Genomic DNA, 14,564 nt, shown 5'->3' on the forward strand with positions numbered 1-14,564 from the left:
AGTCATTCACAGTTGATTATCATTACAATATTACTGTTACTATGTACAATGTTCTTCTGGTTCTGCTCACTTCACTTTACATCAGTTCATGTAAATCTTTCTAGGTTTTTCTGAAAGCATCCTACTTGTCATTTCTTATAGCACAATTATATGCCACAACTTGTTCAGCCATTCCCCAATTGATAATCATCCCCTCAATTTCCAATTCTCTGCCACCACAAAAAGAGCTACTACAACTATTTTCATACATATAGATTATTTTCCTTTTTAAAAAATTTGGGGGGGGCAGCTAGGTGGCACAGTGGATAGAGTACTGGCCTTGCAGTCAGGAGTACCTGAGTTCAAATCCAGCCTCAGACACATAACAATTACTAGCTCTGTGACCCTAGGCAAGTCACTTAACCCCATTGCCTAGCCCCCCCACAAATGTTTTTTGGGGAAACAGACTTGTAGCAGTATTGCTGGATCAAAGGATATGCACAGTTTTATAGCCCTTTGGGCTTAGATCCAAATTGTTCTCCAGAATGGTTGGATCAGTTCACAGTTCCACCAATAGTGCATTAGTGTCCTAATTTTCCCTCATCACCTCCCACATTTGTCATTTTCCTTTTCTGTCATATTAGCCAATTCAATAGGTGTGAACTGTATGCTTGTTTTCATTTGCATTTCTCAAATCAATAGTGACTTAGAGCATTTTTTCCTATGACTATAGATAGCTTTGATTTCTTTGTCTAAAAACTGCCCATTCATGTCCTTTGACCATTTATCAGTTAGGGAATGAAAGTCTCTATGCTCTTAAAAAAATAATAATAATGCTTACACACACACACACACACACACACACACACACACACACACACACACCCCATACATACACACAAAGGTCAGATAAATTGTAAATGAATTTCAGAATCAAAAAGAAAGTTTATTCAAAAGCTTCCTGCCTTTAATTCTGTGCTCATGACAGCTTTTATTTTTTCCAGCTGGAGTTTCTTGACTTCCAAGGAGTATTTCAGCTCCTCTAATGTCTTTCCTCTTTCTTTTTGACACCACATCAACTTTTGTACAGTTTCACAAATGTTCCTTGCCTGCAATGCACACTTAGGAAAGAAGGCAATATTACAATGCTGAGAAGGTACTGGGGCTCATCACTCAAATGGAACAGTTAATCACTACGATAGGTAGGTGGGGCAGTGGATAGAATGCCAGACCTGGAGTCAGGAAGACTCATTTTCAGGATTTCTGATCTAGCCTCAGGCACTTACTAGCTGTGTGACCCTGGGCAGGTCACTTCATCCTATTTACCTCAGTTTCCTCACCTGTAAAATGAGCTAGAGAAGGAAATGGTAAATCACTCCAGTATCTTGGCCAAGAAAACCCTAAATTGGGTTATGAAGGGTCAGACATGACTGATAAAAACAACTGGGCAACAACAACAACACAATCACTAGTGAATGGGAACCCCCTTGAATGAGGACTCAGAAGTTCAGGAGCTCTCAAAGGGATTCTCGTTATTGTCATGTAATAAGAGAGCTGTAAGGAACCTTGGAGAGCACCAAATCCAATCCTTTTATTTCAGGTCTGGAAAATGCAACCCAAAGAGAAGGAGCTTGCTCAGGCAGGAAGGAGTGACTTTCTCAGACAAATAAAAAGAAAATCTATGAGGGAAATTGCTCTGATCATTAAAAAAAAATAAAGAAGTCTCCACGAAAATAAAACGCCTTTCATTCAGAGTTCCTGCAGTGTCTGGATGTCTTTGTGGAAGTGTAGTATGGTAGAAAGAGTGGAAAATTTGGGGTCTGAAGCTCAGGTTTGAATCCTAGCCTGTGTGACCTTAGGAAGGCCCTGAATGTCTCTAGGTCTTAGTTTACTCATGTATAAATTGACGGGGTTGGAAGAGATGAACTCTAATATCCCTTCCAGCTCTAACTCTATGATCTTATGATCATGGTGTCACTTTCCATGGTGTCACTTAGATTGTAAGCTTGAAGGGGATTTACAAGTTCATGTTAGTGACAGCACTACCTACATATATTAGGATGCTGGAAATGTCCTCAGAAGTGCCAGGAAGTACAGAAACAACGCACACACAAGAAGCACTAGGCTCTTTTAGATAAAAGGGTACTTCATAGTACCAATGGGAAGTTAGGTTTTCATTCCAAAGTTGGTATCATGGCTTTGCACTTAGGGATGGGAAAACCACAACATCCCAAGCCCTAATCACCATAAAAGCACCAGCATACATCTTGTTCTGCCTTGGTGGTGGGGATACCCATGAAAAGGGAGACCTAGAAACCCTGAGTTACAAGGATTGCTCTAAGTTTGAGCTGGTGTATCCACAAGCATCACTATGCCCAAAGACAATGAGGTTGAGCTGTTACTTACTGACTTCTCTGCTTCCACTGGGGCCTCTGTGGTGGCTTCTATGATCTCTTCACAAATGGGGGGCTCATCACTCCATTTCCCATCCATGCACTGCAGGCTATGGTACCCTATTAACCGGTACCTGGAACAAAAATGAAATGACAGCCACACTTAGTGACAGTGGGGGCCTCTGTGTCCTCTGGGGTACAGAGTAAGGTCTGCAGGAGGTCCCCCATACCCTAAAATCCATGATTGGATGCTACACAATTGTAGATGACTTTGTGGAGGGAATAAGCATTGATATAGCACCAACTGTGTGCTAAGTACTGAAAAAAGCACTTTACAAATACTATCTCATTTGATCTTTGCAACAACCCTGGGAAGGAGGTGTTATTATCCCCATTTTACAGTTAAGAACACCGAGGTTAAGGACTTTCTCAGTTTTACAGTGTTGCTGTTTCTGTTTAGCTTGTTCTCCTGCTTACGCTCATTTCACATTGCTTCATATAGGTCTTTCCAGGGCTTTCTGAAACCATCCCCTTCATCATTCCTTACAGCACAGCAGTATTCCATCACATTCACGTCATAACTTGTTCATCCATTACCCAGTTCATTGGCATCGCCTCAGTTTCCAATGCTTGGCTACTATTCATGTGTATGTGGAACCCCTTTCTCCTTCCATAGAGCTAGGGGTTCTTTTGGGGGGATTTTCAAATGAAAATTTAAACCCAATCATATATTTGGCATAACTTGAACCCATGTCTTCCCAACTCCAGGCCCAGCGCCACCTGGCTGTCTCTCCTTTACATTATATTTAATGCATATTTAAGGCATTTAGAAGATTTCCTTGGCCTGAGGCACTGGAATTACAAGTCTCAGAAAATTGTTCAGCTAGGATAGGCTTGACCAGTCAGTGAAGTCACTCAAGACACAATTGTCATCTCTTCTCTGGAAATAAAGTAGGATCTAGAAGTTTCCTTAGTCGAGAAATGGGAACTTAATGGAGCCCCATAAGGGCTCTTTGAAATAGGAAGAAAGGGGGAAGCTAGGTGGTGCAATGGATAGAATACTGGCCTTGGAGTCAGGAGGACCTGAGTTCAAATTCGACCTCAGACACATAACACTTACTAGCTGCGTGACCCTGGGCAAGTCACTTAGCTCCAATTGCCTTAAAGAAAAAAGAAAGAAAGAAAGAAAGAAAAAAGAAAAGAAAAAATAAGTAGGAAGAGAGAAGATATCTGCTTCTGGCTCCTGAGTGGAACTGATCTAATGCAATCCGATTCAAGGGCAAGATGGAGTCCACTCTTCAAATAGCTGACCTTTATATAATACCTGAAGGCTTAGAAAGTGCTTCACACACATACATCAAATTTGAGCCGTACAACAACACTATGAAGAAAGTACTAGATCTTCACCTGAGGCTCATGAACTTGCTTTTTGGTTTATTTGGGGGTTTTTTCATGAACTTGTTTGATAACTGTATTTCAATACAGTTGGTTTCCTTTGGAATTCTATATTTTATTTAATGCATTTAAAAACATTATTCTGAAAAAGGCTCCACGGGTTACACCATGCTACCAAAGGTTCAGATTCCTTGGACTAGAGGTGTTATTATTCCCATTTGACAGATAATGAAACTGAAACTGTATTCCTATTCTTCTAGTTTCCCGGCTTCAATACTTGGGCAACATACTTGACTCCTCACTCTCACCCCCAGATAGCCAATCAATTGACAAATCTTGCTGTTTCTCTACTCCAACAGCTTCTCTTGCATCTAACAGCTTCCCTCCATCTACTTTAGTTCATACCCACATCGCCCTTTGCTTAGGTTATTGCAATAACCTCTTAAAAAAAAAGATTTATTTGGAGGCAATCAACATTAAGTGACTTGCCCAAGGTCACACAGCTGGTAAGTGTCGGGGATCAGATTTGAATTCAGATCCTTCTGACTCCAGGACTGGTGCTCTAACCACTGCACCACCTAGCTCCCTACCAATAGCCTCTTAATTGGAGTCCCTGCCTCCAGTGACTCCCAGCTCTAGCTCATCCCCTACACTGTTCCTAAACTTCAGGACTGTATGAGTTCGGCAGTTATGATATACAGAGACATAAAGAAACTGATGGATGAAGCAATTAAAAGTACAAAACCAACGTAAACAGCTAGCATGTATTTTTTCAAAATGGATTTGTAAGAGTTGTATTTGTTATAGTGCTCATACATCTTTTATACTGAATAACCAAATCTCAATACTAAACTTTTTTTAAAATACAATTTCCTTAAACACAGATCTAACCATGTAATCCCCTACTTAATCAACTACATTTGCTTCCTATTGTCTCTAGGATAAAATATACATTCTTCTGTTTACCTTGTAATGCCCTTCACAATCTGGCCTCAAACTTTCCAGTCTCATTGGACATTACTCCTTCTCCTACACTCTGATCCAGTCAAAACAGCCTTCTCTGTGTTCCTGGCACACAACACTCCATCTCCATCCTTTGCACTGGCTGTCCACCATGCCTGGAATGTACTCCCTCCTCTCTTCCTTCAACATGGAGCTCAGACATCACCTCCTGTAAGAAGCCTTTCCTGATCCCCACAACTACTAGTGCCTTCCCAAATGACCTTATATTTAACAACTTTGTTGATGTTTATTTTTTTATTATCTTTGTATTTATGCTGTGTAAGTTTTGTTTGTACTCATCTCCTCTGCCATAATGTAAGCCCTCTTACGTTAGAGTGTAAAAGAAGGTCTTATTTTATTCTTTGTATTTTTTTCATATTCTTTATCCTTAATGCCTAATTTGTTGTTGTTCAGTCATTTCAGTTGTGTCCAACTCTTCATGACCCCATTTGGGGTTTTCTTCACAAAAATACTGGGCTGGTTTGTCATTTCCTTCTCCAGCTCATTTTACAGATGAGGAAACTGAGGCAGGCAGGGTTAAGTGACTTGCCCGGGGTCACCCAGCTAGTAAGTGTCTGAGGCCACATTTGAACTCAGATCTTCCTGCCTCCAAGTCCAGCACCCCATCCACTGCACCACCTGGCTTCCTTTTGAGAGGTCTTCCTTTTTCCCCTTGGAGGTCTTCAGGCAGAGTCTGGATGACCATAGTGGGGATTCTTTTTGTGTATGGATAACAGAATTAATTGACCTCTGAAATCCCTTCCAACCTTCAAAATAACCCAGCATATTTTTCTGATGTAAAATAGGTGATTAATAAATACTTGATGACTGATTGATTAGGTGACTTATCCAATTATCACATGGCTAGTAAATGATGGAGGAAAGATCTGAAACCAGGTCTTTCAACTCCAAGCCCATGGGCACTCAGAAGACATCACTGAGACAAGAGGGAGGTCCAGGTCATTGGTAAGCTACACCAGCCAATCTGAAATATGAACACAATGAAGATTATAAACCTTTCTCTAAACTTGTCTGTGTTCTTTGATTATATAACTTCTTTTCTTTATCTTCTCTTACCTTTTTTTGGAAGGCAATTGGAGTTAAGTGACTTGCCCAAGGTCACACGGCTAGTAAGTGTCAAGTGTTTGGTCTGAGGCTGAATTTGAGCTCAGGTCCTCCTGACTTTGGGGCTGGTGCTTTACCTACTGTACCACCTAGCTGCCCCACCCTTACCTCTTAATAAAACACTGTTTAAAAAGTTTTATGATTTGGAAATGGTTAAGAAAAAGAAAAGGTGATAAGTGGAACAAAGTAGCAAATGAACCTAGTAGCCCATGTTTGATAAATTCGAAGACCTGAACTACTAGGATAAGAACTTCCTATTAGACAAAAACTTAAGGAAAAACCAGAAAGCAATCAGGCAAAAACTAGACATAGAACTATATCTCATATACAATATCCTAAGGTCAAAATGGATACTAGACTTAGACATAAACGGTAATGTCATAAACAACTTAGAGGAGCATGAAAGACATTACCTTTCAGATCCATGGATAGGGGAAAAATCCATAACACAGCAAGGTATACAGAGAATTATGGAAGATAAAATATACAGTTATGATTTTAAAAAATTTTAATGCTTTTGCACAAACAAAAATAATGCAATTAAAATTAGAAAGGAAGCAGGTTTTTACCTTTGGCAAAAAATCTTTTCCGTGAGTTTCATTGATAGGGGTCTTGTTTTCAAGAGTTACAAGGAACTGATTCAAATTCATAAGAGTAAGAGCCATTTCCCAAATGAGAAATGTACAAAGATATGAATCATCAATTCTCAAAGGAAGAAATCAAAGCTATCAATAGTCATATTATAAAGTGCTCCAAATCACTAATAATCAGAGAAATGGAAATGAAATTAACTCTGAGGTTCTATACCATGTCTGTCATGTTGACAGGCAAGGTTGTCAAAAAGGGAAAATGACAAATATTGGAGGGGATAAAGGAAATAGGTACATTGATCCATCCTTGATTAAGCTATGAATTGGCCTGACCATTCTAGAAAACAATTTGGAACTATGCCCTCCAAGGTATTACACTATATATACATATCCATTAATCCAGTGATACCACTTCTTGGCTTGGATAGGAGCCTGATGTCTGACTTACCCGACATCACAGTGGAAGGTAATGTTTGACCCTGAATTGAAGTCTCTTGCTTTAAAATGGCCGTGCTTTGGCCTTGTGAGAGATTTGCACTGTCCTTGGGGGGGAAAAAAAAGGTTGTCAGAGTGAACATTATAGCAAGCTACAAAGGTAGTTCTAGGCACAGGGCTACCCAACTTCATCACTTTCACTTTCCTAAATCTTCATTTGTGAGCAAAAAGTGTTCTTTATTGTCTCCCTTTTAATCCAAATCTTAGTTTTTTACGCATTAGAACTCCTTCCCAAAAACTCGTTGTGTGGATTTGGAGCTATATCCAACCTGGCTAGTAACAGCAGAAGGGAAGCAGAAACCCATTACAGAGGCAACTAATAGATATTCATTCATTAATTTATTCAATTATCAAACATTTATGGAACATATATACTTCAGAAGTAATCACTTGAGACCGGAGATTGTGATAGATGCAATCCTTTGAAAGAAAATGTTCTGGTAAGAACTTGGGGTGAGAAATACTCTAAAATAAGGGAAAGAATGATAGACCGGAAATTAGGAGACTTTGGCTACAATTCTAGGGCTGTCATTTATTAGCTATGTGATCTTAAGAAAGCCTGAGCCTCAGTTTCCTCATCTGTAAAAGTGAAAGTGGTGAGTGCAGGGAGAAGGTGAACTAGATGATGTCTGAGGCTATTTCCAGAGTTTTAAAACTTGTGACTCTATATTCTGGTTAGAATTGGAGGTTTAGCATCGATTGGAGGCTAGGTTGGCTAAGCAGATTGTGATTCAGAAATGTGTGGAATTGCAGATTCACGGAATTTGATTTTTGGAAGATACTTCAAGGCCATACAGTTCAACCCATACATGAAAAAAATCCAACTATAACATACCCAGCAAGTGGTCATCCATTTCTGCTTAAAGGAGGGCAGAACCTATCTCTTCTATCATTCTCACTTTGGAATATTTCTGTTCCGTAGAAAAGGATTAATATAGAAAAAGCTTATGAACAGATGCTAAGATGTAAAGAAAGAGGAACCAGGAAAACAATATACACAATGGATACAACTGTGTAAATGAAAATAACAACATGCTAAATGCCATGTAATTATAATAACCAAGCTCAGTCCCAAGGAAGAAATGAAAAAAAAATACATCTGCCTCCCTTCTTTGTCTCTTTACGGACATGTGAGAAAATAGGTGCATAATATCGCATACATGGCCAGACTTAGTTGGATATGTTGGTTAGTTTTACTGATTTCCCCTCTCCATTTTCTATTCTTTTTTTTAAACAGAGGGTGGCTGAGTAGTTGAGGTGAAGGGAATATATTTGGAAGTGAAGATGATATAAAAACAAAACATACAGTAAGTTTTAAAAAGCTTAGAAACTCAGCTAAGAGATATGAGCAGTATGTTATGTGCACTCCCAAATAAAGGAAAAAATAAGGCATTACTATAAAAAGTCAGGGGTCTCTAACTCAGTCAGGGTTCAGGTCATTTAAAGGAGAGTTATTCTGACTGAACTGAACCTGAGGTGGAGGAGTTGGGACCCAGACAAAAAGACTCCTGCTTCTCTGTGGATCTACAGAGCTGAGCAAAAGAACTCCACCGTGGTGTGGGGTTAATTAACAAGAAAAAGACTTCCAGTGTTCAGGTTAGAGTTAGCTTCTGTTGTCGACCGACCAACGTGAGAATGGATAATTGAGAGTCTAAAAGAGGTGGAGTGATTCTTTGGGCCTGGCAAAGTTAGTTGGACTGAGAAGACTTGGAATTAATACTATTTGTACCTGAAGATGCTCTCACACTGTAGTAAAAAATGTTTGTTCCTACAAATTGCCTGGGTATCTATTGTATGTAATAAGTACACTGCACATGTGGGAAAGGGGTACCCCTGGAGAAAAGACAAGCTACTAACCCAAGGGGTGAAGTCTTTGAAGGGAAAATTTCCATTTTCTTGGCCTCTGGGTTGGGGTAGTAGCAAGTTACCCAAGAGAAGTAGGGATGGAAACTCAGCCAAGAGAGCCTGTTAGGAAACTTTCTATCATGTAACACTCTCTCTTACTACTCTGACATTGAATGCCTGCTTAGCTCCTTAGACAACTATTGTTCATCTTCCCAGGTATAAAGTAGAAGAGAGTGTCATGGCACATGGCAGGTATCCATTCCTTATCAAATGCCCAGATAGGTGCCCCTATCCCATACTTGTGTTGTTAAGGCTCAGTGTTGACTCCCTTGGACTTACCCATTATACAGATGGGAAGGGGAGGTGTCCAGGTGTGATCATTCTGGCATTGGCTCCAATTACTGCCCTTCAGGATGTAGTCAGGGTCACATTTAAAGGTGACCACTTCCTCCTCAGAAACAGGCTCCAGCTTTGAGGAATTCAGTTGACCATTAACCAACACAGGGTTAGGACAGTGACCCACTAAAGGAGGAAACAGTGAAAGGCTCTGAAATTTGTTATACCAAGGGGAGGGAGAAGAGACTAAGGTCAAGGCACCTAGCTTCTTTGGGAACAAAATGGAAAGCAATAGGGAATAACTATTCAAGTTCAGTATAAACAAGAGCAAGAATGTACCTAGGGTCAAAAAGCAAGCAACAGAGAAGCAGAAGGAAGGAAAGCCTAGCTCTGCAAAAGTAAGGGAGAAAAGTATCTGCTGGTCTTAGTGGATCACTCAGTGAATATAAATCAGTAACTATAGCTATAATTAAAAGAAATTAAACAAACTATTTTCCAATATCCCAACACTGAGTAGAATTGTCATCTTGCTACGTCTGCACTGATATATTTTTGGAGTCCTGTTGACTGGTTGTGTTTTTAATGATGATAACAACAACATTAATATAGCAGTTTATAAAGCTAAAAAAATTCTCTTTACAACAACCTTGTGAAGTAGTGTAAATATGTGCCCACTATACAGTTGAAGAAATAACAATAGCTAATAGTTGACATTTATATAGTACCTACTATGTGCCAGACAGTATGCTAAATGCTTTACAATTACCATTTCATTTGATCCTCACAACAACCCTAGGAAGTAGGTGCTAGCATGATTCCCATCTTACCAAGGAGGAAACAGTGGCAAACAGAGGTTAAATGATCTGTCCAACGTGACACAGCTAGTAGGTGAAAACTGAGCTTTGGAAAGATTTAGTGACTTGTTACTCTTCGACCTCTAGAATTAAATGTCCCATAGACACCTCCATTTCAACATGTCCAAAACAACTTATTACCTGACTCTCTTCACTTTGCTACCATGTATTAGCTACTTTCTTCCTCCATTTCTAACTCTGGGGGCCATCTCCTGTTGTCCTGATCTATATCTGGCCACTGGACCCAGATGGCTCCAGAGGAGAATGTGAGGCTGGTGACTTTGCGCCACCCTCTCTCACTTAAATCCAATTCACTTGCAAGTCATGGCATCACCTTCCTAACATCATGGTCCTCTTTGAGAACAAAGGATAAACAACACCTTCCTCCACTCTGCCAGTACTCTTCTCCCAATGGTGACTTCCTCTCTGAGTTTCCATTTGGGGGAAGGGCTCAAGCCAGCCATCCTTCACTCTCTTCACAGCTCTTCTATGGACTCTCTACACCTGGACATGGTACCCCTGCACAGGTAACTTCCTGTCTCCCTACTTTTCTGCTCCCTTTTGTGTTTTATTTTTTCTGTATTAGAATGTAAGCTCCTTGAGGGCAGGGACTGGTTTATTTTTGCTTGTATTGTATGTGCTTAGCATAGTACCAAACACTTAGTAAATGCTTAATAAATGCTTGTTGCCTTAGCCCCAAAACCTTCTACTCCCTGTACATCCCTATTACTGATGAAGGCACTACCATACTCCCTGTCACTCAGGCTCACAACCTCAGTGTCATCCTTGACTCCTTGCTTACATTCATTCCACACATCTCACCTATTGTCGAATCTTATTGCCTCTACCTTCACAAGATATCTTGCATATGTCCCCTTTTGTCTATAGCCAGACCTCTTGTTCTGACCTTCAACACCTTGCACCTGAACTACTGCAGTGACCTCCCTCAAGTCTTTCCCCACTCCAGTCTATTCTCCACTCTTTGGACAAAAAGATTTTCCTAAAGTACAGGTCTTACCATATCAACTCCCTTCTCAGTGAGTTTGGGTAACTCCCCCTTGCCTTCAGGATTAAATCTAAAGCCCTCTTTTTGGCATTTAAAAACCTTCATAACCTGGCCCATTTGGATTTTTCCAGTTTTTTTATGTTTTACTCCCTCCACTCACTTTATGCTCCAGTGTCACTGATCTCCATGCAGTTCCTGGAACACAGCACTATGTCTCCCATTTGTGTGCCCTCACTGGCTATCTGCCATGTCTAGAATACTCTACCCCATCACCTCTGTTTCTTGACTGCCTCCAAGACTGCTCAAAGTCCACTGTCTAAAGGAGGGTTTTCCCACGGCCCTCAGCTGCTAATGCCTTCCCCTTTGAGATTACCTTTCATTTGCTATGTATATGTTTAATTATTCACATGTTGTCCCTACCATTAGTATGTAGGCTCTTTGAGGGAGGTGAAAGGACCAGGGTTTTTTTTCTTCTTCTTTCTTTGTATGCCCAGCACACTAAGTGTTTAACAAATGCTTATTGACCCAGTTAGTAACATGTCACAGCTAAGACTCAAACTCAGGGCTTGTGACTCCATATTCAGTGATTTTTCTGCTCTGTCATTCTGTTATTTTTGTTATCTGCATAGGCATAGAATCAGTATGTTGAAATAGATAGAGTTCGGAGTCAGAATGACCTGGGTTCAAAAAGTGCCTTTGACACTTTAATAGCTATGGGAGCCTAGACAAGTCACTTAACCTCATTGGGCTTTAGACAACTCCCTGAAATGTATTTCCTAAGTCACTGAAGAATGCCATCTACATAGAGTCTGCCTTTGTCAAAAGAGTTCTCCAACCTGATGAAATCACAGCTCCTTGGGTATTCACCTAGACATAGAAAAACTGGAGAGGGAGCCAGGAAGAGTAACAGATGACTACAAGGTCAAAGCTAGGTCATAAGGAGGAAAGGTTAAGGAGACTTCTAAGACCTCTTCCAGCTTTAAATCTATGATCTTAGGTTCTTACAGAGTTGGTATCATATAAACAAGTTTACTCTAGTTTGGGTTCTACCATCATTTCAGTCATCTGGGTTCGAAATCTTGGAGACATCTACAAATCTTCAATCTCTCCAACCCTGTCCCACCCCTGATAACCAATCAACTGCCAAGTTTTTGCTAATTCTGCCTCTATTACATCTCTAACATCTGTCCCTTTCTTTCCACTCATGTGAGTGCCAACCTTCATCAACCAGAGCTTCATCATCCCTCACCTGGACTACAGCAACAGCCTCCTAATTAGTCCTCCTGCCCAAATCTACTGCCCCCCCCAATCTATCCTCTACACAGTGACCTGGGAGATATTTTTAATATGGAGGTCTGATTATGTCACATACTGCCTCGACAAGGTCCAGTGGCTTTCCATGGCCCATAGGATCAAATACATCGGGGAAGGAAGACTCCTCAATAAGGGGCCAGTCCTTAGTGTGTGTGAAATATGTTCTGCCTGCTCTCTATCAACCCATATAGAGATCTGGTGGGCCTTCTTCCAGAAATCTGTGAAGATGTGTAATGAAATAGCCTGTTTCCTATTTAAGAGCATGCACAAGTATAATTCAGCATAAAAGTCCTCTTTTTGACATTTAAAGCCCTTCATAATCTGCCTCTAGCCTATCTTTGTAAGCTAATTATATGACCCCTTCATACCAGCTACATTCCAGCCAAACAGGACAACTTTGATGTTTCTTATACATAACATCCATTTTTCATTTCCATACCTTTGCACAGACCCTCCACCCTACCTGGAATGCACGCCTTCCTCATTCCCACTTTTAGACTCCTTAGTTCATTTCAAAGCTCAATTTAAGGACTCTGTCCAACATGAGGTCATTCTTGATCCCTCCACTAAATAGTCCTTCCCCACCAAAATTGCTACTATTCAACTAGTATATATTTTGTATTACTTTACCTGTGAACACTTTGTATCTGTCCCCTCCCCCACCCAGTAGAATGTATTCCTTGAGAGCAGGGGCAATTTTTTTTGGCTTTGTATCCTTAGGTCCAGCACAATTCTTAGCACATAGTATGTGCTTACTTAAATAGCTAGTTGGTAAAGGGAAAAAGGCAAAGGATAACTGTTTATTATCTCTACAATGAGCCCCCCCAAAAATAAATTAGATTAGAAAATTTAGACATTTAAATTAGAAAAACACATTCAGTTCAATGTAATAAAGAATTTGTCATCAAAAGGTATACTTAATTTGATTCACTGAATAGCTGTTGACTATCTGCTATGTGTCCAGTAACTGAATTTTCATCCCTAGAAATTTTTAAAAATAGAGGCCCTGGTATATTAAATATAAATATAACATTTTTCTTGTGTAGTTTGGGTACAGTTTGTCTAAAAGCAGTGCTAGATGATTTCTTAAGTTCTCTTCTAGCTAGACTAGTTTTCTCTGTTAGCTTTTCCATATAAGTCCAAGCACAGAAGCAAGAGAAGCAAACTCACAGAGACAGGTGGGTGCTGGGGAGTCCCATTCCAAGGAGGTTTTATTGCAAAAAAGCTCTTTCTTCCCTACTAGGTGGTAGCCCCTGATGCAGCTGTAAGTCACCAGAAACCTTTCTTCTATAGCTGTTACTACAAGAATGCTATAGTTGACTGGAGGAGGATCGAGACAATGATCTGTGAGAGAGAAAGGGAAAAGACATCAGTCAAGATTCATTCTCTCCTGACACAGGAAAGAGAGATGCCCTTCTTGGACTTTTACATACCTCTGCAGCCTAGCTTCCCTCTTGACTGAGGTTTTAGATTCTGGTTCATACCTGTATCCATTCAATCTATTTCACCTCTACCCTCAGCCCTCCCTTCCATAATGGGTTTTCAAATCCAGAGCAATCTTCTACTTTCATGACTACTGAAAGAACATCAAGATTTTCACTGAATTCAGTGTCAAGGTCCTCCTCCCAGCCTGGCTGAAATCAGCTGGTCATCCAGGATCTTGGAATGTAGCATTTCAATCCTGTTCCCTTCCTTCCCTCCCCCACTCCATTTCAGGGAAGGCATAAGTGATCTGGAATTGCCTCTTCAGATAGAGCTGTGTAATATTTACTAAACTCCTACAATGTACGGAGGTTTTAGGTGCTCTGATGTTGCATGGCAAGAAGCCTAAGGCAGGTCCTTCTATACCTAAGTCTGGTCTAAGGTGTCTCATCAGCAGAGCTTGAGAAGAAATAAACTTACCTGCTGAGGCAGGGAACAGCCATGCAAACAGAATGCAGGGCACAAGCCAAGACTTCATCTGGTCTGTTCAGGATTGGGATCCCAGCCAAGGCACCTGCTTTCAATAAAAACAAATATTCTGGTACTCTGTGGGACCAGATCAGATCTCTGTTTTCCTCTGGGTCTACTGGAAGAGAACTCTAAAGATCACTTATGCCAAGAAAGCGGCCTGCTAAGAAGCAAAAGGTAGCCTTTGCAAAAATATGAAGAAATGTGAAGGAAAATATGAAGCAGCCAAGTCCCCTGGGGGAAAAACAAATCCTAGTTTCTGGAAATACCTGGTTTCTGG

The 14,564-nt window shown here is 40.5% G+C and overlaps 1 protein-coding gene across 2 annotated transcripts; it reads right to left on the minus strand.

Moving 5' to 3' along the window:
• Positions 1-900: 900 nt before the first annotated feature.
• Positions 901-14,564, minus strand: C4BPB (complement component 4 binding protein beta). 2 transcript variants are annotated; one of them, XM_021003228.1, is made up of 6 exons: positions 14,237-14,564; positions 13,505-13,678; positions 9,164-9,346; positions 6,933-7,026; positions 2,386-2,506; positions 901-1,100 (listed from the first exon to the last, which is right to left on the minus strand). In XM_021003228.1, exons 1-6 carry the CDS (start codon positions 14,292-14,294, stop codon positions 930-932), a joined length of 801 nt encoding a protein of 266 aa, XP_020858887.1. In that variant the 5' UTR covers positions 14,295-14,564; the 3' UTR covers positions 901-929. The 2 variants fall into 2 exon arrangements, with proteins under 2 accessions (XP_020858887.1, XP_020858886.1); XM_021003227.2 differs by lacking the exon at positions 14,237-14,564 and adding an exon at positions 13,768-13,913.

The sequence above is a fragment of the Phascolarctos cinereus genome, unplaced genomic scaffold (assembly GCF_003287225.1).
Source record: "Phascolarctos cinereus isolate Bilbo 61053 unplaced genomic scaffold, phaCin_HiC Scaffold_5;HRSCAF=322, whole genome shotgun sequence".
Classification (NCBI taxonomy): Eukaryota; Metazoa; Chordata; class Mammalia; order Diprotodontia; family Phascolarctidae; genus Phascolarctos; species Phascolarctos cinereus.

What these genes read in the sequence shown, in the direction of transcription:
- C4BPB (XM_021003227.2), bottom strand. Translation starts at nt 13,828, where the DNA reads ATGGATACAGGTATGAACCAGAATCTAAAACCTCAGTCAAGAGGGAAG. An exon ending in AGGGAAGCTAGGCTGCAGAG is followed by an intron (nt 13,679 to 13,767) that starts GTATGTAAAAGT and finishes TCTCTCTCACAG; the next exon opens with ATCATTGTCTCGATCCTCCT. An exon ending in ACCTTCCACTGTGATGTCGG is followed by an intron (nt 2,507 to 6,932) that starts GTAAGTCAGACA and finishes TTTTTGTTCCAG; the next exon opens with GTACCGGTTAATAGGGTACC.